This window comes from Camelus ferus, chromosome 3 (genome assembly GCF_009834535.1).
Source record: "Camelus ferus isolate YT-003-E chromosome 3, BCGSAC_Cfer_1.0, whole genome shotgun sequence".
Classification (NCBI taxonomy): domain Eukaryota; kingdom Metazoa; phylum Chordata; class Mammalia; order Artiodactyla; family Camelidae; genus Camelus; species Camelus ferus.
Window position 1 is genome coordinate 8152902 of NC_045698.1, and position 24947 is coordinate 8177848.

General features: G+C 43.2%; 1 protein-coding gene across 3 annotated transcripts in view; it reads right to left on the minus strand.

Moving 5' to 3' along the window:
- Positions 1 to 24947, minus strand: part of CTNND2 (catenin delta 2) — an 886845-nt gene that overhangs the window by 394933 nt on the left and 466965 nt on the right. For all 3 annotated transcript variants that reach the window (XM_032470087.1, XM_032470083.1, XM_032470094.1), the window contains 2 exons: positions 17765 to 17940; positions 2595 to 3165 (listed from right to left, as the gene is read on the minus strand). In XM_032470087.1, the coding sequence (XP_032325978.1) occupies positions 2595 to 3165; positions 17765 to 17940 (747 nt within the window). The remainder of the gene's footprint in view (positions 1 to 2594; positions 3166 to 17764; positions 17941 to 24947) is intronic.

Sequence of the window (24947 nt, forward strand, 5' to 3'; positions counted from 1 at the left end):
CAGCCACCTCACTTCCATCATGATTGACTCAAAAGTCACCTTCTAATTAAAGCTTTCCCTGGCCTCTTGGCCAAAAACTCTTATGATTTTTCTGTCTTCTCCAGCTGAAATGAGGCCAGGGACTTTGGATCATATTGATCAATTATGTATCCTCAGGGTCTAAGTCAGTGCCAGTACATAAAAGGTGCTTGCTTAATATATAATTAAAGGAATTAATTAATTCAATAGTGAAAGTCACCGCCTATCCCGTCTTCACACTTCTTAGTTATCAATGACAAATCTCCAAAATCACAACCCTGAAAACGCAAAAGCTATTTTTCAGTCTTGACTTTAACTGTGCTTTCAATTAACAAACCAGGTGGCTCCGAACTTGACGACGCCTGGAACGGTATCAAGCACACAGACTTAGGTATGGAATCCAGAAGCTCCAAAATTCCCGATCTCTCACAAACGTTAGAATCTGTCCCCACACTTCTCCTGGGCCAAAGTTTGCTAATTTCTAAATAGGGCCAACGATCTGATGCAACCCAAGTATTTATGCAGAGTGACAGAATAATTTTAAACTCAAAAACTGCCAGCAGCAATTTGCATGAAAAAAAAAACTTTGAATATTTAAAAGTATGCATTTCAAACAAAGTAATTCCAACACCAAAAGTGCTCACTGTAGCTCAAAAATTAAGACCCTTCAATGGCACGTTGATTTTTTTTTTCCCCCACCAGGTAGCCAAAATGAAATACTGGTCAGAGAATTTGAGGAACAGATGGAAATGAGGAGAGACAAGAAAACACGTGGGATTGTGCTGATCAACTGAAGTTCTCTCGTTTCTGGCCAAAGCTTCCCTCCTCCTAAACACACACACACACACACACACACACGCCACATCATATCCTCAGAAACATTATTCCAGATATTAGAGTAAAAGCGATTTTCACAACATTTTCACTTGTAAAGCTCTTCCTAATCCAATGATATAAGGAGCTGCCAGGCTCTTTCCCTGCCTCACTCATACTCCCCCAACCTCCCCACCAGACCCACACTCCCTATTTTCACTAAAGTGATGCTGTGGCACGTATACAAGTGTATCACGTGTGACCCCTGGGAGAAAGAGCTAGGAGCTAGGACTCCTGGTTTCTTTCCCCAGGTCTGTGCAGGAAACGGAACGGCCTTTGGCAAGTCACCCAGACTCTCTGTGACTCAGTTTCCTTTTCTCTCAGGTGGCTGGGAAGGTGTCAGGCTTGAGCCTGCCACTAGCTGAGTTGCCAGGATCTAGTAACTTAGTTTACAAACTTCTATAACAAAGCTACAGAAACAAAGTTGCCAAGTATGTGTCCCGGCCCCTTCTTCCAACCAGATTGTTACTCCTGAGTCCCTACGTAATAGCTATATTAATACTGTCCTTGGGTTAGCACCAATGGCTGTCCGTTCCACAATTCTATTAAAGAGAGGGGAGGAGTGAGTGAGAGTAAACACACCAGCATAATTTGGGGGCAGCAGAATTCCAGCCTGCATCCTGTCACACCAGGCCAGTCCACACGGGCAATTACTGTGCTGAATTTAAAAAGCCCTTGGACACCTGCCTCCCGTATGCAACAAGTTCCTTTTTTCACCCTATTTATCTCCACAGTCATCTATCTGTGTCACGAAGGGAACCATATGAGTGCAGCATCTGTTACTAGACTGACACAATTACCAAATACTTTCATAAGAGGGAAAAAAATAATCAACAGTAAGTCCAGATTCGCTGTCAGGTGTTTTAGGAGACAAAACATCAGTCTTTCAATCACAGTGTCTCGTTTAAGCTGAACATATGGTGCCACCAGCAGAGAATCACCAGCTCAGCTCGGTCTTTGACGGGCATAATGACCACAGAAATGTCATCTTCTCTGAATTGGCAGAGAAAAGCAGGCTTCTTACAGCCCCATTCCAACCCCTGGGTCCCCATAATAAGCAGGCAACAAACTCAAGAGGCTTTCTCATTGGTTCCTTTTCCCCCATTGTTGGAATCTACGTAAATTCAATGACAGGTAGGGGAGCGTCCTTTACTTCTCAGACTTAGACAAAATATCATAAATTCAAGCCACAATGAAGTAAAAATTCAAGGCAATTTTTCATCATTGGTTACTTTTCCATTCCTATTAAAACTTATGTAAATTGAACGCCTGCTTTGGGAACACGCCGTATTTTTTTCTACACCTAAATGTAGATAACTATCCGTGATCATAGAAATACTGTGCTATTTATTCTCTTCGCTCTTTTTTCTGGATACAATCAACAGGTCTGTGTGATTCTTTATTCAATTGGACTTAAAGGATGGATGTCTTAGTTTTCAGATGGAGGGGAGGGAGAGAGAGAGAGGGAGAAAGAAACACTAGAGTTTGAGAGATTGCAGTACTTCCGTAAAGAACCGGCAGGTTCGAATTCAGAGGCTAACCCAGCCTACCTGGGGACGCCCTCGCATCCCCTACCTTGGGCAGATGCTAAACACGGGCCCGCAGACACGCCCCGCTGGAACTCCCTCCAGCCCAGCCGCGGGCCTCCATCCTGCGCGGTACCCCACCACGCGCCCAGGCGCCCCCGGGGCAGAGCCGTTTACCTGCCAGGCTGCCCGGCCTCTGGAGGGTGGCCGTGGCATACAGCTCCTGCGAGTGCTTGCTGTAGGGCTCGGACGCGTGGACCAGGCGCTTGGTGGGCGACAGGGTGGCGTACGTGCCGATGGTGGAGCTCAGCTGGTGGATGGGCGAGGAGGAGATGGTGGACTGCACGGTGGGGGGCGAGGTCACGCGGATCGGGGACAGGCCGGCCGAGGACACGACGATGTTGATGGGCGAGCTGGTGCTGTAGGACTTGGCCAGGCGGCTGGGCGACTGCTTGGGCGAGGAGCCGCGCGGCGCGGCGTAGGCGGCGCCCTCGGGGGCCGAGCCTCCGCGCTGCAGCTTGGTGGGCGAGCCGCCCTGGGGTGCGGTCAGCGGGGAGCCCCCGCGCGGCGGCGCGGGCAGCGTGGAGCTCGAGTAGTAGAGCGCGGCGGCGGCGGCGGCGGCGGCGCCGGCGGGCGGCGCGTCGGGCAGGTGGAAGGCGCTGCCCAGGCTGGGCACGAACGGCTCCCGCGGCGGCGGCGGCGGCGCGGGCTCGGGCCCCGCCAGGTGGCCCGCGCGGCTCGTGGTGCCCTGTGCGCGGGAGAGCAGACAACACGCGCTCTTAGCCAGCCGGCAGCGGACCCACCCTACAGCCCCCCGCGCGCCGCCCGGGACCCCGGGAAGCTCGGGCGCGCGGGGCACCAGGACGCACGCGCCCCTCGAGCTCCTCGGGAGGGGCTCTCTCCCACCCCAGGAAAACCCGGGTCGCCCAGGCTGACCCGGGGAGGGGATCCCGTCCGGCGAACGGGACACGGATTCTGCTCACACACCTCAGAGGGGGGTAAGAGCAAATCTGGAAGAGCCGAGGCACCGGATTAGTCCCCGAAAGAGTTTAAAAGCCCCCCCCCCCCCCGCCGGCCCCCTGGCAGGGCCATCGTGATCGCAATCACGATCTGGTAGTTTTCATGAGAAATTCAGACAGTCTTTTCTCCCCCCACCCCGGCCCCCACCCGCACGGGCATTTCATTGGATACAGTTTCTGCCTCTGACATTGGCTAAGATGCATACTTATCTGGAGAACATAAGAAAGAAACATACTTCGTGGAGTTTATTCTGTAGCTATTGCCCCGTTGATTCTTCTTTGTGGATGAGAAAAGTTAAAAGGAGGGAAAAAATATCAAGTCGGAAGAAATACGCTGGGTCTTTCAGTATTTAGAAAAAGCATTTCCAGAGGAGGCAGAGCAACTGTAAATGAAAGGCTTCCCTTTTCTAGATTTACCGCTGGCCTCCAAGTCTTTCAGCCTCTCTCTCTCTAGCTCGCTTTTAAGAGCCCCCTGCAGCTGTGTCTTCAAACTGAAAGCCAGTTGCCTCTCATTTATTTACAAGAACACAAAAGACAACAAGGGCTGGGGTGGAGCCAGAGAGACAGTTGGAGGGGAAAGCACTCTCCTTGAATCTGGTCCAGAGACAAATCTGCATTCGAATGAAAACACTGCATTGTCAACCACTTCTGTGCAGGAGGTCTGGGATCTTCCAGGCTTTCCCGGAGGAGCAGAAAAGTTTTTGAGAACAGGCTGGTGTGAAAAGGGGGTAAGATTGTACACAGAAAAAGGGAGAAGCTGGGGAAGACAGGTTTTGAAATGAGGGGTGGGAACTGGGTAGGGTGGAGGAAACGGGTGAGCCAGAGGGAAGGGGGAGAGAGAGAGACCGAAACAGATGTTCTCTATTAAAAGTTTCACTTATGCCTCTCCACCCGTTCTGGAACGGCAATTGGCAAATGACAGACTGGGCACTTTCAGCAACGTGCACGCAGCATTCCAAAGTTTATCTGGAATGTTAGGTTCGTGTGACCACCTGAGGGAGTTAATTGAACAACATCAAAATCCTCTGTGAAGAGCAGTCTGGATGGAGAGGGAGATACATTGTCTGCTGAAAGACGTTCTGTATGAGGTGTGTGTTTATGTATGATGTATATATTTCATATTTTTGTAAATGTGGGTGTATGTGTGTGTATATATATATATATAATACACATACATATATATGTATTTTTATCCATCCACTGACAAAGATTCTCTTTCACCAAGCTCTAGTCGGGCTCCTCTGAACTCTCTTCTCAACAAGGCTGTGCATTGTCCAGTTTTAGCAAGAATCCTGCTAAGTCCGTTTAGCCAGCACCCCCCCCCCCCCACTCTCAATGTCTGATCGCCCTCCATGTCTGTTCTAGTTCCTCACCCTTCACCAGCCCCCAGGTGACATGTCATCACTCCAGCCTGTCTTCAGCAAGAATCCCGTTAGAATCCTCTTTCCATGATGTTTCCTCTTAGTAATCTTTCAACCGCCGACCCCCAACCTATTCCTTGGCCGTATATTCCCACTTTTCCTCACTGTATTCTATACCATTCTATACCGACATTTCTCCTCCCCTATTGCAATAGTTCTTTTTTTTTTTTTCTAAATAAAATCTGTATTCGTTGCTTTAACTGCTGTCCAGTTCTGGTTTTTCTTTAGCATCACAAAGCAATTATTTTGAGTTCAACAGTAGGAGTGAAAGTAAAATGTAAGCTCCACGATTCTATTCAGTGGTATGTCTCCAGCACCTAGAGGAAGGAGTGTTCACAGCAGAGCTACCACGATCGTTTGTGGGATTGTTAGAGCAGGCAGGTAGCTAGACATGAGCAGAGAAAGAGGGACATGGGCCAAACGGCAGAAAACCATACATCTTGTGAACAGCAGGGGTCCTTGGACAGACCAAGAAGAACAGGATCCTTGGGACTGATAAGAAACCAAACACTCTGGGTTGACAAGTGTCCTGGAGGCAAAACAGGTGGGACAAGACAGGAATCCCCACCATCTGAATGTAACCTTTCGATCATTATGACCTCATCTGAATGTAACTTTCACTTATGATGCCCCTCACCTGAATGTAACCTTTTGTTCATCATGACCTCATCTAACTCCCTGGTCAAGACTAAATGAGGAGGGGGGAGGGTATAGCTCAAGAGGTAGAGCAGATGCCTAGCATACACAAGGTCCTGGGTTCAATCTCCAGTACCTCTATTAAAAAACAAAACAAAACAAAAACTAGTAATAAATAGATCTAATGACCACCCCCGGAAAGAAACAAAAAGAATTTTTTTTAGTATTTTTAAAAGTCTGAAAAAAAAAGAGGGAGGATATAACTCAGTGGAAGAGTGCGTGCTTAGCATGCATGAGGTCCTGAGTTCAATCCCCAGTACCTCCATCAAAAAAAAAAAAATACATAAACCTAATTACCTCCCTCCAAAGCAAAAGCACATAAAGAAAAACAAAAATATATTTTTAAAAAGACTAAACAAGGACAAGGAATCCCTCTTCCCCAGCTGGGAAGGTGGAGCTGGGATGAAGATCAGGGAAGAGGACCCCAAACCCCTCCCTGCCAATGAATATTCTGCCCATTCATTTTTACATCCATATAACTAGCTTGCCAAAGAAGCTCAGGGCAGCAAACCACCTGGGTCTGCCTGCCTTCCCTTGACAGGGTACTATCTATTCCTTAATAAATCCTTGCTTCACTTTCTTGACCTCCGTGTCTTGTTTCTGAATTGTTTCTGCGACAAGACAAGAACCTTCTTGCTGACAACAGAATGAATGAAGGAATGGTTAGTACAGCTGATGCCCAAGGCTGTGGCATGAGGGCCTCCACGTAGGGAGGCTGGTGGAGAAGCTCTGCAGAGCTGGCGTGCTCACTCTGGACCCCAGAGACACAGTCCAGCATCATCCAGAGTCATGGGGGCGCTGCCTGGGTCCAGCTTTGCTTCTCTCCTAGTAGAAGTTCTGAGCTTCAGATATACAGACTGAGCTTCTCAAGACCTAACCACGTATTATAATTGCCAGGGGAGCTTTTGGAAAACAACTCAGTACCCAGGCAGTATCCACCAGCTGTTTATTTCAGAATCTCCAGAGGTGGGACTCAAACATCAGGCTTTTGGGAAGTTCACAAAGTAGTCCCAATGTACAACCAAAGATGAGAACAAGTCATTCCCAGAGCAAGGGTTGTTTTCCAAGCGTGGTCCCCACGCCAGCAGCCAGCATCACAATCAGTATTGGCATCACCCCACCTTCCCTAAGTGGGAAACTCTGGGGGAGGGGCCCCCGGGATCAGCTTCAACAAGTTCTCATTAAGTTTGCAAGCCTCTGATGTAGAGGAGATTCTGATTCGGGGCTCTGGAGTGGACCTGAGAGCCTGCATTTCTAGCAACCTTCCAGGGGAGGGAGATGCCGCTGGCCTGAGAACTACCACTAAGCTGCAGAGAGTGACTGTCTTTCCTTACTTTTCTCTGGAAGCTCTCCTGGGGCCTGAGCAGCGACACTCTCGGCACTCAGCTATGCAGAACCCAGCTGGCTAGTAACAGAAAAGCCTCCAACAGGAATTTCTGTGAGCGATTCCCACAGGGTCATGAGAAGGAAAAAGAACCCCAGAGGGTCGACTGAGAGTCCCTTGCTTACAAAGAACAAATACTTTTTGTTATGTCTTGGATATATAACATGACATTACAGATCCTATTAGCAAGTAGCATAGTTTTTAATAAAATAAATACTACAGTATACCACTAGAAATTAAAATGCTACATAGCATTCTAGTATTGAAGTATTAGAATAAAGTGGATTCTAGGGAAACCTTAAATAAACCTTGCAAACACTTTATTTTCCTTTTAATACGTTGAAACTTCCAGCTGCAGAAGTGCTAACTCTGTTGAGTATTATTCATAAGGTTTCTTAAAGGGTCCTCCCAAATCTGTAAAAGTTTTGAGAACTGCCACACTAATTCCAGGTATTCTGACAGGCTACAGCTGCCAGTTCAAAAACTTTTTAAAAATATTATAGGATCTTGGTGAAATTTTGCCAGTAACTTTTTTACACGAAAAAGAGAAAAACATAAACGATAAAATTTTATAGGCTTTTTAAGATGGGTATTGTCTATGCTGGAAATGTTCTATATCTACACTGTCCAATACGGTAGCCACTAGACACATGGGCCCTAGATATATGCACTGGATTTTAACACGTTTAATTTGAATTTAAATAGCCAAACGTGTCTCGTGGCTACCTTGCTGGACTGTGCAGTTATATAAGCCTTTCTGCAGTTTTTAATAAATAATCCAGGGGTATTATACTCCATTCCAATAGCCTCCACGATAAGAAGTGCCTAAGAACGGTTCTCTGGCTAAATAGAAAAATCTGTGTTTTTTGCATCAGTTAGACAAAAGCAGTCATCTTTTGGGAGCTTGTTTCCTCTCTTGGGTGTATATTTTGTTCCATTATGTAACTTCATTTAGCAGCAACTGGTGAGGAATACAAGTCAAGCCTGCTGCACAACTCATGAGGTGGTTTATGACTACCTAGGTCATCGGATTAAAAACAATATAAGCAAAATTGAACACACAGAGAATTTCATCCACTTTACTGTCATGGAAGCTCAATTCCGCCGTAAAAGTATGGTGGCACTATAAATAAAACTGTAAATCCAATTTTAAAGTTGAAGTTCCAAAACTTCACGTTTTTAACTCATAATTACTACGTCCTTCTTCCCTAGGGATATTTGGAAATGTGTGTGCACAAGCAATGGGAATTGAAATCACTTTATTGATACTGAGACCCTCAAAAATGGTGATATAAAATTTTGTAGAAATATTTGGAGATAATTGAGCCCCAATACTGTCCTGGATCACACGTGGCTAATGACCAGGATAATTCTTGTTGGTATCTTCATTCCCTGCTCTTTGAATCGGTCTCAACCCAAAGGATTACTTTCTTTCCCATCCTGCCAAAACGCGGCACCTGTCTATGTGAAATCGCCAAGGAAGCAGGACATTGTTAAGTAGACGGTCTGATTAAATAGTTTCCAATAGGCAGAGTTCGGTGCACATTACATGTCATCCCTTCTTGCTTCCAACTATGGGAAAGCCATCAAGAGACAAATAAAACATTACTTCTAATTCCTACAGACACTTTATGGAGATTATGTCTCATGCGAAAAAAGAAAATGTGGGGTTTTGTTAATGAGACATGAATAATACATGTAATTTACCAAAGATCTTATAAATTAAATATTTCATCTGCATTATAATTTACATACAAGTTTCACGTGGGCCCAATTTGGGATATACTATGGTTGTGATTTTCATATTATATGTCCACGTGTATTTGTTGCATGTGTATACTTGGTACACTGACGCCTTCTGTGTAACTACGGAGTGAATTTACACCTATTTTATAGAAGTGTTTAAGGGGAGAATATATTTTCAAGCTGTAGTAGAAAGAACATTGAGATGGGAATTTAGGCAATATAGACATCGTGTCCATTAACTTAGAGTAGTCAAGCTTTAGGCTTTAATTCGCTCATTAACTCAATAAACCACTAACAAGAGCCTACTGTATTGCGGGAGTTTGTTCTGAAAGTCTGTCTGCAATCCTCTCACGTGAAGTGTTTTATCTTGACATTACTTTGGAAATCTAAAGTTGCTGTGTTTTTGTTGTTCACAGAATACTATCTGGCTCACAACCATGGCATTGTTTTTTTATTGGGAAGTTCCAGTCCCTGAAAATACGGCGCTCTTGGACCAGGACACGGCATAGGCCTTAATACTGAGCATCGCTGTTTCTTGCTCATTTCAGGTTGTATCTTCTGCAAAGGAGGGAGAGATGGCATAAGTTTGATAAGGGGGAAAAAAATTCCCAAACTTGGAAACTTTCTTAAGCCTCATTCCTTGGGGATTTGGCAGTTTGCAAAAAAAAAAAAACCAAAAAACAAAAAACAAAAAAACCAGGACAAAACCCCAACGCTTACAGCCGGTTAACAAGGGACTTGACAGCCTGAACTCTCTGAAGAATCTTGACTTCAAATCACGAGTAAGGAGTGTCACTGAGCAAAACCAAATTTTTTTAAAACAGGTCCATGATTTACAGGCAGTCCTTGTGAGGATGCATTTAGACCTGCCAAGTTTCCTGGAATTGTCAGCAAGGCCCCCAGTGCTGGGTCAGGAGGGATATTTGTCCAGAATGCTGGGCAGCTGGGCCGACGATGTCAGGAATGGGGAACTGGAGCCTCTGTTTTGTGGCTTCCCAGACAGGAGCCCGATGACCTGGGATCAGCATTCTACTCCCCCCGCAGCTGCATTCAGCACTCGCGTTTCACTGGGCTTGCCTTTGGACCTGTGAACCTCGTGGTTTCTCCCCTTGGCCCGTAAGCCTGGTTGTGGTGACTAAGGGCACTGCTGGGAGTCATGCTCTTGGGCAAGAGCAGTGTCACAAGAGGCAGAGCTGGGAAGTACACATGAAAGGAAGGCAGAGGCATCAGAGCCGGGGTCACAGAAGAGCCAAACACCCGAACGCGGCGTTGGATTTGGTGGGAAGCAGTTGGCTGGTGTTTGCAATTGCAGAGAAAATTAAGTGGTGAGAAAACACAAGCAACGGTTGAAGAACATTCTTTGGATGAGTTAAGCCTGAATAACTTTTGGGGGAAAAAAAAATCGAAAAACAAAAACAGGACATGGCTTAAAGATGACATCTTTGAAGAAATCCATTTCTGAACCCGAGCGATCTGGTCACGTGATTTAGTAACATCGCCTACGTGCGGCTGATGAAAATGTCTGAGAATGTGCTGAATTTCCCAGGGGCAGTGTGCACAGGGCTCTAGGCTTGAACAGGGAGATGGACAAAGCCATGTATTCTCACAACTTGGAAGCAAGAGGGAAGCAGCAGTTCCAAAATGCAAAAGTCTTATTTTGGTATTATATGACGTGTCCCCGTCATACGATGCAATTACGATGAAGCTGCGCCCTCCAAAGTCAGTCTGGTGCCCCTGTACTCCCTGGGGTGAAATTAATTTGCTTGAACACAACTACCATGGCTTCCCAAATCTGGATCATTGCTCTTTGACACCGTCTTCAGAAGAAAGGCCACTCTCTAAAATAATTCTCCAGATAGAAAATCCTAGTGCTATGAGAAAGGCTTAATTTCAGGGATAGCCAAATAAAATCATCAAATGCCTTGTCGAGCCATTCCTTGGAGGAGTGCTGGTTTGGGTGAAAACAGATATGGAACATAAAATGAAGAGACAGCATCTGGGCCCAGCTCCCCCTGGGATCCCTGAAGTCATCACCACAGAGATCAGGTAACGAAAGGAAGGCTGGGTTTACCCAGTGGTGATGTCAGACTAACATGGGAAAGTGGTACCTAGACCCAATTAAACTCAAGTAATTGAAAAACTAAGGCACTTGAAGAAAAAAAAAAAAAATTCCTGCCCCAGATGAGAACACCTCAATTAAAAGGACCAGATGAGCTATAATTTTTGAGATAATCACGGAGACCATCCTCACTGCTTTCTCTTTGCCTAAGGGTCTCAAAACTAAGGGGAGAGGGAAGGAGGAAGGGGACAGACAGAGAGACAGAGAGAGAAGGCGATGGAGAGAGAGATCTTGCAAACCACGCTGTCCCTGTCACTGCAGGCAGCCAGAAGGAGGTGGTGGCGGTCCACTTCCCAGGGCCTCTAAGCCACCAGTATAAACAAGACACTGCAAACTTCTGCACCCTGGGTACTGGCTGTTCCTTCCCTCTGACCTCCCTATGATTAAAGCATGTTTAAGGTCATTATCAGTAACTGTTCTCAAAAGAATTTCATGTGACCATTTCTATGGCATATCAGAGGAAAGGAAATAGAGAAGAAAAAAACAATAACTGAAGTGTCTGATTTAAATTTATCCCACAAAGGGATTTCTTGATGGCAACTCTTTCTAAAACGACACGAGCGTTGGCCAAAATAGGCCACATAAAACTTTTATTTCAGGAAGAGGCTCATTTAGTATAATTTTAATAAGCCAAACATCTGCTTAAAAGAAGAAATGTTACTGTAAAACACGTACACACCCTCTCTGCGATGAGAAAAGTTTCAGTTATTGAAGCCAGATTAAATATATTTATACTGGAAAAAGAAAATGGAGGAAGAAGATTTTAAAGCAGAGCAACAAGAAGGGATTTCCAACAGGTAATCATCTGAAAGCGATCTTAAAAACAAGTAGACTGCCGGCTTCCCACAGACATGTCAGAGAGGGTACACAGAATGACATGACTTCTCCTCTACATGCAGCATAATGAAGACATTCTACACTAAACACGTCTCAGCAATTTGGGGTTTTGCAAGCTTTTAAGTGATTTTTCTCTTTACAGGTGCTACCAAGCAACGGTTTCTTTCATAATTCAGCAAACTGGAGTGAGGTCACACGAGTTGTCTCCATCACGTTTCCATTCGATAATCAATAAGCAGGTATGTTTACTGGGGGATTAGCTCTTCCTCTGAACCCTGTATGTCTTGGTGTCCTTCCCACCACCAAACACAGAGTTCCCCATCCCTTTGACCTTGACATCTACCTGATGAGAAAGTGCAGCAATAAGCCACATTCCAAACTCAAAACACACATCGGCCTCTGGCAGAAGGGAGCAGATGGTGTATTTATCATTATTATATGGCACAAATGAGGACTTTTAAGACATAAACATCAGTGCAACATTAGACAGGCCAGCTCAAAAAGACGTGGCGATTTGCTTCTTGAAAAGCTCATTGCTTTTTTAGAGTGTCCACTATTGTTCAAGTTTTATTTTCCAGAACTATCATGCAATTCTTAATTTCCTGCAGTAAGCAGGCACTTCCCCAGGATTATGAATACGCCCAGGCTTACTTCAGTTCAGCAGGAGAACATAAAAGGGGTTTTAAAATCTTTAGGTTCCTGCACTCCTTTGCCAGGGTTCTGTGTACAGATGTAGACGCTCATATTTCTTGCAAATTTTGTCTCCTTGAGGAATGGAAGACTTGATGAGACGAGTTTGTGTTTGGACATGGGGAGAAACCAACATTTTTAGAGTGACTCTTCTGTGCCAGAAGTTTTATATTCAGCATTTCATATAATCCATAGGAAATTGGATGCGAGTGGAAGCTGACGAAACCTGGAGAAGACCCAGCTTCTCCATCCTCACCACCCACAGTCTCTGCGGTGTGATTATAAAGGAGAGGCTGGGGCGTGAGGAACGTGAGGAACACTTGCTGAACCCTGGGCCAGTCACTCGAAAGATGGAGATGAATTTCATATGGTTTCCACTCCTGTGACAAGGCCATCTCATAGGAAGAAACAGACTCGTCAGCCACTTACGACAGGGGGTTGTATGTGGTGTGAGAGAGTGATGCTTTCAACAGTAAGTCATGGCCGGGTTGTGCCTCTGCTCAAAATTCTCTGCCAGATCCTCAATCCACTCCAAGCCAAAGACAAGATCCTCACAGCAGTCCACCGGGTCTCCCGTCCACTTGCAAACTCCTGCTCCCCACTCTGCCTACCTGAGCCTCCTTGACGTCCTGCCAACATGCCCGGCCACCTCATCGAGGAGCCACTGCCTCTGCTGTCCCCTAGACAGCCCCTCTTCTCCTCCATGCCTTTGCCTAAGCATCATGGCACCTGCTCCACAAGCCCCATGTGCCACCAGCCCCCGCCCCCAAGAACTCTGGATCCTGCTTTTCCTGTGCACTCATTTCCCCTTCCCGGAATTCACCACCTTCTAACAAATTATACAATTTACCTATTCACTCTGTTGATTTTCATTTTCTTTTTTTTTTTCCTGATTTTTAATTTTTGTTTTTTGGGGTGGAGGGGAGATAATTAGGTTTATTGATTTATTTATTTTAATGGAGGTGCTGGGGGGTGAACCCAGGACCTTGTGCGTGCTGAGCACGCGCCCTGCCCGTTGAGCCTCCCCCTCGTGCTGATTTTCTGAGTCCCCATCACTGCAGCTAGAATATACATTCTTTGAGGACAGGGATCATTCATGTCTGTTCTCTTTCCTTCTCCAGCCCAAGCACGTGTAACAGCTCATGGCAGACCAGGAGCACGGAATAACATCTTGACGGTGTCAAAGACTAACCTAGAGCTATACGCATGTAAATGAGGAGCAGCTTTGTTTTGACCGAGGCGCCTCACCAGAGTGACACCAAGGCCGAGGCTGACTCGGAGGAGGGAGAGAGGCACGGGGGGTGGGTAGTCTACACAGCCTGTTTGGAGGCTGGGGCTGGGAGCGTGCAGGGCAGCTGAGCAGAGCGCTGGCGTGAAGAAAGGACCAACCACGATCGGCTCACGTGCCTTTCTGCGAAGGCCTTGGGTCTGAGGCGAAGCGTCTCACGCTCTCTCTGCTCCAGCTCGGTCCCATGATCTTAGCATCTGGACAGAATGCCTTTCAAGGATTTTAATGAGGGTAATGCCAGAGAACTAATATTCTATGTCGATTTTTGTGACTCAGGGTTCTTTCAGACTGACAGGGTGGGGCAAGGCAGGCTGTGGCCCGGGGCCTGGTGAGAACCTGGGGGAGGCCACCCAACAAATACTGATTATGTTGAATAAACTAGAGTTTGTCAAAAATTGAAATTAGCATCTTTGAACATTTGTGATACGCCTTTGAAATTGTCTGACATGATTTATGAGCCAGATAGAAAACCATGTGCTTTACTTTAAAATCATACATTTTTTAGACCAAAAAAAAAAATGGAGTGTTTTTGTGTTCCTGGATTGTTGACCTTATTAACTCGGTCTCGCATCTGTCAAGCATTATTTGAGCTTGACTAGCCCTTTTGGTGCTCTGTGACTACAAAATATTCCAAAAATGAATCCAGGCTTGAAGGAATGAACTTTAACGCCTTTCAAAATAGTGAAAAGAACGTGTCACAGGGCCCTGCAAAACCACTGGCAGAGAGGGATTCCCAGGAGAATGTGAACAGAGATGTCATGAGAATACGATGTGGTCTCCCTGCCTTCAAGGACGTAACACTAAACACTGAGTAAAATGCTGGCTTACTGTTCGGCATTCCTCGAACAAGATTTTAAAGTCACAGTAAAACATGCCTTTCATGCTGCAGCACACCGAGGCTGAAAGTAGATCACGGGACCCAGATCCGCCATTTCACTGCGATAAGTAACACTCCGACATCCACCAACAGCCTCCATCCTGTTAATCGGGTGGATCGGAACAAGCCTCTCCCCTCCCGGTTTGAATACTCAGACTTCATCTACCCACCTGTCAGGTAAACGAGTGCACACCAGTAACCTCGGGTTCAAACTTAAGTTATTGCCGTGAACAGGCACATTTATAGACGCCTTCGAATAGACAGCTTTGCTATCTCTGCAACTTATTACACTTTCTGATTAAACTTGAAAGCGGATTTTTGATGTGATGCTCAATCTTTGAGCTTCTACTGTTTTACTCCCATGGCGTTTGAGCTTCTACTGTTTTACTCCCATGGCGATTGGTGGATGCTGGAATTAAGCCCAGCAAGGGGAACTCTGACAACATGGGAGTAGATACATCACTGCATTGCTTGTCCACCTGTGTAGAGCTCTCAGTAGGTTCCAGCTGTAGATGTCTTTAATTGAAAGTCAATCTAGAACAGGAAACCTACAAAACACTCTCGAAGGGATCAGACTTCAACTCAGTCAAGATTCTGTTCCCATTCTTATTGCTGCTGCCTTAAAACGGTGCCTGACAACTTCTCTCGATGTATTGTTTGAGGTTTTTCTTCTTTAAAATGTAAACACTAATACAGCCCTGTAGGGGGAGTAAATAAGAGGATGAATGTAAAATAGATTAATTCCGTGCTCAATAAACGGTAATTATGAATTTTAGAATCAAGAAAGCTTTGATTTAACAGCTAGTCCTTACATAGCTAGGTGTGAACTGAGCTTACGAGCGGCTCACGTGTTAAGCTGAAAAGTTGACTGATTCTTCGTTTGGCACAGATATGTCTGTTTTCCATGATGGTCGGCTATGGGACTGCTGATTTTTTTAAAAATCTGACGTAATGTTTTCAACTCAAATTGCAGGAGTCTTAGATATTTATGAGAAAAAGTCAAGCATGAGTATTAAATGAGTTCAAGATAAAAATTTTTAAAAAGGCAGAACTGTTTTGTTTTATGAGCTGCATGTCTTAGAAGTTCTAGGAATCTGGTAAAAGCTAAATTCATAGCTTTCATAGGTTAATCTGAATATAAAATATTATTCATTTCTGAATATTTCTGGCCCCTTGGACTTAGAAGTGTGAACAGACAGAAGGTAAAAAAAAAAGGGGCTGTAATCCACTTGTTTGCTTCCAGAGAATTCAAAATTACATATATTCTACCATGATCAGTGTATCGCAGTCAAAGAGGGTCAGTATAGATGGGAAGAAGAAAAATAATTCTTTTTCAGGATGGGATGCTTTTGAGAGGGAAAAAAAAAATCTAAACCTAGAGAAGGAAATCATATAGCTTCCATATAATCTTTTAATAAAATAAAATTAGATTAAAAAATCTAAAAGTATTTACTATGCAAATAACATCACTCAATATTGTCAATATTATTTAATGTGCTTATGTAAGTAAACAATAGGGACTATTTTGTACATATGATAAGTGCATGTATATTTGGATATATAAAATAATTTTTTCTAATAAATTAAAAACCTTTTTTCAGAGATTCGCTCCTGCATCCCATCACATTTCTGTAAGGGAGGTGGAACAGACCAGTGCCTTTAAAAAGCAGAGATCCTGGAGCTGGGAAATAGCACACTGCCCGGGTCAGCCTCTGTGTGCGTGGACCTGGACTCAGTGACCACGAGGTCCTTCTGCTCTCCAGCACCACATACCTCCAGTTCTCCATCCACATGGGATGCTGCCTGAACTGGGGTCACACTGGACCACTGCAGGGGGACCAGCCCATCTCAGTGGAATGTTTTATTTATCTCTCCCTTTTATCCACACAACCCTGGCATCACAACGATGTGAAGGTTACAAAGCCACTGATGCACAAGGATATTGCCTGAAGAAGACAATCATATTTTTAATAGATATCTGGGACAGCATTTACCTTTAATCACTGAAATGCACTGAGACTTTTCAGCTTACACTTCATTTATGCCCAGATCACCTAAAATAAGCATCGTACGGTGACCATATGATGTCATTCTAACTTGTTCTGCTTCCTCTCTGTCTGCAGACACTTCTTAGGAGCCAGGTGGAGGGTGAGGGGCTGCTGATAAAAACTGAAAATGGCTCTGCCCTCAAGGAGCTCTCAGTTTAGTTGCAAACACTCATGGATGAATAATAACAGTAAACTGGGGACAGAGATGGGTTTGGTTGTTACAGGAGCCTGGGGTACGTGGCGTGCCTAGGGACGGACTTCTGGCAGAGGTACCACCCAGTAAATGCAGAAAGGCTGAAATTAAGCTCGCCAGCCTAAGGGGTGCTTTTGGGGGTTCTGGGCTCTTCATTCCAGGAGCAAAAGCACAGAGATTGAAAAGTTCTCATGCTACTGAAAATAAGCATATAGCTTAAAACAAGATAGCCCTCTAATATATTAATTCTGGAGACTTGATTGAATATAGTCTGTGCCCCAAAATTATCAAAACCAAAATATTTGGTGCTTTTTTTAATATATATATACATACATCATCCATTACACACACACACACACACACAAAACAACAACATTAATATCTTTCTTGAAAAAGAACTCCAGTTGGTAACTACTTCTTTTTACCAAAAGCTGGTTTTAACTGCAGCTAATAAATATGTACAGTGGAGCTGTGAGGACACGGACACATCTTAAAGAAACAATTAAGGGCACATTTCAAAATCACACTTGACAAAGTATAACTATTCCTACACTAATCACAATTGTCTTCATAATACTTCTGTATACTTGATGGTGCATTTACACTATATTCCTTTATACAATTAACCCCAAGGAATAATTTCATGTTTTTTTAAGATGAAAAAATGTGTTTCAGGTATACTCACAAACTAAGAATGTATGTATGTCACATTTAGATCCCATATGGACACAGAAATAGTACCTAGACACATGCTTGCATATTCACATAGATAAGTATATATAAATTAGATACAGCACAAGTGATTCGCAGACATTCCTGCAGAAAATATGCTCGTAATTCAAATTACTCTATAAGTGTATTGTATTATTCACTTCCTTCAATCACAGCACTCAGGGCGTCTTTCCAAAGTTGGAGGGCACCCCCAAAAAAGGCAGGAGGGGACATCATGGCCATTTCACAGTCCTGCTTCCCACCTGGTCCCTTGGAGCCCACGGACCAACAGAGCAGAGGGCCCGTTCCCCCACATACCTGGCTGAAACTCTGGCCCGCACCTCGGACTTGTGTGCTGCGGGCGGGGAGCTGCGACGTCGGGGCGGTCTCCCCCAGGGCCAGGGTCTGGTTGCTATGGTAGCCTGCTGGATACTGGAAGGACCCTTCAGGTTTGGAATTGAGCTGGAGTGCACTCTGGGAGAGCAGGCTGGGCCCTGCATTGAAAGTCATTTAGAGCAGTAAGTGACAGCCTCAGTGAAGCAGAAATGACATGTATTATTTATTGAGAGTAGCCTAGAATTATCACACGCACATGATTCCAGCCATCTATGCTTTGAATTCTGAGCACTAAAATGACCATATAATTCGACTCTAGCTCTTAAATGAGTTTTTTTCTTTTTTTTTTTTCGGTGGTTTCAAAGTTCTCCAAAGAGTAGATTTTTTCAGATGATCTCATCCTGACCTACATAGAGACATTCCTTAGGAGACAAATTAGTTAATCGTGTAGTTAATTTTAGATTAGATAATATCAGAAACATTTGAAATAATCTGAAAGGCTACTTTTTCGTACATGTTAATCGCGTTAATATAATCATTTCTCCTACTTAATCATCAAGATGCTAAAACATTTGAAACCTTCCAATCAGTGACAAACTCTATTGTATAAATAGTCATGTAATATCTCAGTGCCTGAAGGGTAGACAGTGTTTAAAATATTAACAGCTCTCATACAACGTAGAGTTCTCCCTGATCCTCACATGGTCTCTGACAGTTACTTATCTTCACCATCACAGCGATGCACATTCAGAAGACAAAGAGAAAATACACTGTTTAAATCAGTGCGGCCAATGTGGCTGATACTACAAGTGAGGGAGGAAGAGGATCAGTTCCTGGCCTTATTATTTAATTATCCTCTGGGTTAAGGAAATGTGGTTTATTTTCTTACTTTCCTTTTTGATGGGAGCTTTGCAACAGTTTGCTTATTTCCTTTGTTAAGTAGATTTTTTCTTTAATCAAATTTCACTTTGGGAATTAAAAGAAGTATGGGAGGGAGGGAGGGTAGAGCACGTGCTTAGCATGCACGAGGTCCTGGGTTCAATCCCCAGCACTGCCATTAAACAAATAAATAAATAAGTAAACGTAATTACCTCTCCCCAACCCCACCAAAAAAAAAAAAAAAAAAGCTTAAAAAGAAAAGAATTTAAAAAGAAATACAGAAGAGTGGAAATGTACTACTATTTTCTACTGTGTGTGTTTGAGAGGGAATCAAGGTAAGTAGAGTGAGTTGGGGGGGTAGGAACTTGGCAAGACAAGTTTTCTCATGTTAACTGTATTATAAAGTGATTTCTTTTTTGATGGACGAGAATTTGACACACATGGATTACGGTATAATCATTGTGTCATCCTTCATCTCCCTCTTTGGCTGTTTAAGGCAATAGTATCATTTCTAATAACCGTAAGCAAATTTTAAGTTCCTTACTTCTTTGTTTTTAAGACTAGAACATGACTTTTTATTTCAAATAAGACCACAGATTTGCTATGACAGGGGTCTTCTTTTGTATGAACATAATGTCTTCTCTTAAAAAGTATCGGTTCACATAATATTTGCATTTAAGACCATCCCCTCCCCTCTGATTCCCTGATGGAACTTCTAAATGATGCAACAATACTTCTTCATCACTGGACACTGAATACTAGGCTGATTAGCTAATACAGGTAAGACTTGGCATTTTGGAATGTATACAGTTTCTGAGAAAAAATCAAGCAAGAAAATAAAACCATGTCCATCCAGTCCCAATTTCATCGTGAAGGGCATAACAAAAGTACGATTGTAATCCTTTTTCCTTGTAATTTAGAAAATAAGAGTCCCAAGAAAGCCGTGTATACCAGATGGTGAAGTTTGCAATAGCTTGCAAGAAGAATCATTTGATCCATACCGATGGTATTACAGGGCTAGTCACCAGAAGTACAATGCATCTATGGGGAGTGCATTCCGAGTTTCATTCTGGATGCCAGGAACATATTGCCCCCACGGTGGCTGTCGAAACTGTCAGGCACAGAAACAGATTCAAGGGGTGGTCTCCGAGATATGGGGGAGCCTCTGGGAGGGCAGAGGGACTGGTGACGGTGCAGAGGCAGATGGGAACTAATTCCAAAAAACAGGAGGAAGAGGTGGGTCCTGAGAGGACAGTGATGACCTGTAGCCAAGGCTTTCCCCCAGGTCCCTACCCTCCTGAAGGTCACTGCTCCATGGAGGAGAGTGAGTTATGGTGGAAGAACAGAGGCCCTTTAAGATTAGTGGTCACCATTCTACCTAACAATGGGCTGCTTTCCACAGAGACTTCCTTTGGTTATTTCTTTCAGGACAGTCTACTCTGACATAATGACTTACACTGTGCATATATATTCCTTTCTACACAATAACGTATTTCCAGGGCAATGAAAGTTGAAACAGACAAAATACAGCACAGAATTTTGGAAATGTCAATAAAAAAAAAAGAATCTTTAATTTCATGTAAATAATTTAAAAATCCATAAAACAAAAGAGTTGTGGGTCCCGGTTATTTGACTTTTTTAAGGGACTGTCACTTTGCTCTGATGAACTTACTTGCATATGTAGTTAGGAAGTCAAACAAACTTGTCAATTCTGAATAGATTCATAAAAATTAGCTCCAGAAACCTCCAAATGCTCTCCATGCAGGATCTAACCATGACAATTTAAGGTCCCTTTTCATAGCAATTTCAATTAAATGTATGATTTATGTACTCCTGAAATATCCATATGAAATAATCAAATCTGCTCATCTTTTATCGAATCAGTTGTGTATTTGATCAATACTCAAGGAAAACAAACCAAGATTCTCTGTCTCGTTACTTTGTTCACACATCTGAAGCATGAAACCTAGATATGCCCTGACAAAGGTAATTGCAACAATGAGCAATATATCATAATCTCACAGCCCTGTCATGTCACCTGGCAAGGACAAAGCAGTCGGGACAATAGCCAAAACACCACATGCATTTTAGAATGATTTTTCCATTGCTCAGTAGGTTTCAAATGAATGGCTTTTATTCCCTCCAGTTTTAGAGAACACAGATATATTAGAATATGGAAAAGGTTAAAATGATAGGACAATTCTTAATTACTTTCTAATAAAAGTAAAATTTACGTATAATTAACCCCTGAGTAGCTTTATTACCATTACTGTGCATTGAGGAAGAAAACACAAATTTTCCAGAGATTTCAAAAGCGTTTATAGTTTTGGGCTTTAAATTATGATTTTTCTCTCTCAAGAACTTTTGACTTTCCATCAAATCTTGCTTGAGCAAGAGGTCAGATTGGGCTGCATCCCTGAGGAAATGAAGGGTTTCCACTGGGGGATGGGGACAACAGAAGAGGATTTCTTGGGGTGCTGGGGGGAGAGGAAGAGACTGGGCTTTAAATTTCCACCTAGGGGAATAGAATGTTGCATTGCTCCAGAAGAAACTGGAACTTTAAGCGACATCAGATGACAATGTCCTAGCAGTTCCCCAAAAGCAGAAGCCACCCTCTGGTATGTTTGCTTCCAAGACATTGATCAAAGGGGTCACAGTGACATTTCTGATCATTCTGGATCCTTTCCATCATGGACAATCTTCAAAGCTCAGGCTAGGGGTCTGTTCCAAATCTCAGCCCTGGGGGCTAGGACGAGGAGGTGAAACCATTTCTGATAAACTGATAAAACAATAAAGAAGCTGTGGTATATTTATACAATGGAATACTACTCAGCCATAAAAAAGAATAAAATAATGCTATTTGCAGCAACATGAATGGATCTGGAGACTGTCATTCTAAGTGAAATAAGCCAGAAAGAGAAAGAAAAATACCATATGATATCACTCATATGTAGAATCTCAGAAAAAAGAAGATACAAATGAACTTATTTACAAAACAGAAACAGGCTCACAGACATAGAAAACAAACTTATGATTACCAGGGGGAAAAGGGGGTGGGGAGGGATAAATTAGAAATTTGGGACTTGCAGATACTAACTACTATATATAAAATAGATAAACAATAAGGTCCTAATATATAGCACAGGGAACTATATTCAATACTTTGTAATAGCCTAGAATGAAAAAGAACACGAAAAGGAATATATATGTATATATATGTAGACTCGAATCACTATGCAGTATACCAGAAATTGACACAACATTGTAAATCGACTACACTTCAATTAAAAAATAAATGCAAGACAGTATGTATCCTTGATCTGATCAAGACACACTAGATTCAACTAGACAGAGGGGAGAAATTCCAAGGGAGCTGAGGGACACGGAACCTGCCACTGATCCTAGGAAAGCAGAGCATCCTGAGTGTAATGCCAACATCTCAGTGTGTCTTCAATTGTATGAACTGACTAGAGACCACATAGCAACCTGTGGGAAAAAGATGCCTTTGCCTCTTTGTCATTATTCTGAAAAGTGCAAGCAGGAGTGTGGAGAGGTTAAGAAGTCAGGCAGAGTCGTACACTTAGTAAAATGAAGGTGAGACACCCTTCTCGTCTTCTGTTCTCCAACTCCAGGAGTTGTGGTTGCTTAACATAAAAGCACCATTTAAATCACATTACACACATCAACATTTTAAGGTTAAAAAATTCTTTTGGAAATAGAAATCAACTTATTTGCAGGAGAAATCTTCCTGCCTCAGATTGTGGTACTGATTCCCCAGCAATCCCCTCCTTAGAGGGTCCAGGTTTGGCTGGGGGAAGCCTGCTGTCCACCAGGAATGGGACGGAAGTCAGCCTCAGCAGGTGGGAAGGTTGAAATGCTCATTTCTTGCATAAAAATTCAGATTCACTTATAGGTTGTATTAACATAAACACTAAAATCTATAGAGTCAGTTTCTTCTTAAATTAACTAGATATTTGAGAATTTTCATGATCACGTGCATTCATTGTCTTTGCACAGATTTAAAATGACTTCATCTGGGTCCTAGAGATGATCACACTAATTAAAGTAAGTCAGACAGAGAAAGACAAATATATGAGATCACTTATATGTGGAATCTAAAAAAATGATGCAAATCAACTTATTTACAAAACAGAAGTGGACTCACAGACATAGAAAATACACTTATGGTTACCAAAGGGGAAAGTGGGAGGTGGGATAAATTAGAAATTTGCGATTAACAGACACACAATACTATATATACAATAGATAAACAACAGAGTCCTAATATATAGCACAGGGAACTATATTCAATAGCTTGTAATAACCGAAAAATGAAAAAAGAATATGAAAAAGAATATATATGTGTGTGTAACTGAATCACTATGCTGCACACCAGAAATTAACACAATATTGCAAACCATTAAACTTCAATAATAAATAAATGAATAAATAAAGTTAAAACATTAAAACAAAATAAAGACTTCATCTGAAATTGCTAATTTTTGTCTGCTTTAGCTAAATATTGGTCCCAGGAAACAGTAAACCCTTAATTAAACTACACAGTTTGCAACTGCAAAGAAAAGGCCAGAGGTCTACAAAGGGGTACTCTCGCGTTATTATTTAAGTTACAGTCATGCCAATGGAGTGGGCATGTGCCGGAAAAAAATCCAGGGCTGGAACCAGCTGACCTGGCGGACACTGGCCCGTCCTCACATATATGGAGGCATAGGTGGTCCTGCTGGAGGGGACAGCACTGCCAGCCCGCCTCCACGGAACACTTACGAAGTTCCAGGGACTGCTCTGAGCAGTTTCTATCTGCTAACCCATCGAGTCTTAACAAGATCCAGGGAAGATGCCATCATCTCCATTTGTGTTGACGAAATGGAGGGTCCCGCTGACTGAGACCACACAGCGGTCCTGATGAGCCTGGTGCCACCAAGACAGTCCGGCTTTGGAGCAGAGCTCTTCCCACGCTTCGTTATACATTCTCTATGGATTTTAATCTCTGCAAATTTGAGCACCTAATGAGATAATGGATGTGAAAGTGCTTGGAGAAATATAAACTATTATACAAATGTCAGCTATTAGTATTATTATCTAATTATCTAATTACTTAGCCACATGGTCTGAGAATAAAACCCTGATTGGAATGTGCCCTGAAAACCCTGTCACAGCACTGTCACACGTGTCACTTCCTGCTTTCTTTCATTTTTCAAAGGAGACATATGAGGCTTAGATCATTAAAATGGCTTGAAATTAAAAACCAAACCAAACCAAACTAAACCAAACCTAGTGTCAGAGCCAAGAAATGAGAAAGAGAAAGTTCTTTCTTAGCCTGAAATTCCTTTCTCTGGCAACCTCAAAGCTCATTCGCAAACTTAAAGTGTGGTTGAAATGTCACCTCCTCCATGCAGCCTGCCCTGATGCCTGATTGCCCTGGAAAATTAATCCTACCCCCATTATGCTACCTTAACACACTCGAAGACCAGACTCTGAGCAATTTCAGCAGAGAAATGTGTACAGTATTACACAGCAACGGGTTTTCTGGGAGGAGAGTAACAGGATAAAAGCAGAGTCTGAACCTTTATGTGAAGGTAGCAGGACTCTGTGTTTAACTACTTGGGGACACGAGAGACCAGGAATTTCCTGGAGTGCAGAGAAAGGAAATCTTAATAACAGAGCAACCCAAACTAAAGTAGTGCCCACATTAGGGAAGAAGAAAAAAGTGTGTATTTAAGAGAACTTTTTTTTTGCAAAAGCTCCCTGGTACTTTGGGACTATGCAGACAGAAAGGGAAGGAGAGCCAATGTGACTGGACGCTCTTGAGCTGATCACTGGAAGGACATCGCTGACTCGGTGCTTGGGGGTTTTCTGCAGCGCAGAGTAAGTCCATCTAAGAAAACTGAGCAGACAGTACGGCACTCTAACAACGAAGCACACACCTTCTGTTTCTCCAAGTTTTAAGGTGATTTATTGGCAGTTGCTAATTCTGGTCTACTTCAGTTGACCACCTGTCCCAGAACACAACTAATACTCAACAAATGAGTGTGAAAAAGAAGAAACTCCCCTCGTGTGTCGTTCCTCAGGGAAGGATTGGCAGGAGATGTGTGTTGGGAAGTCGATGTCTTGGGGAAGGACAGTCTTAATTTTTAAATTATAGCATTGATGGAGATGGTGAAAATTGACGGGAGTTAGAAAAAGAATCTGGGCTTGATTTTAACACTGGCTCTAACAGACCTGACTATCTTTCTAGATCTTAAATAATTTCCAAGATCAAAGTTTGGTT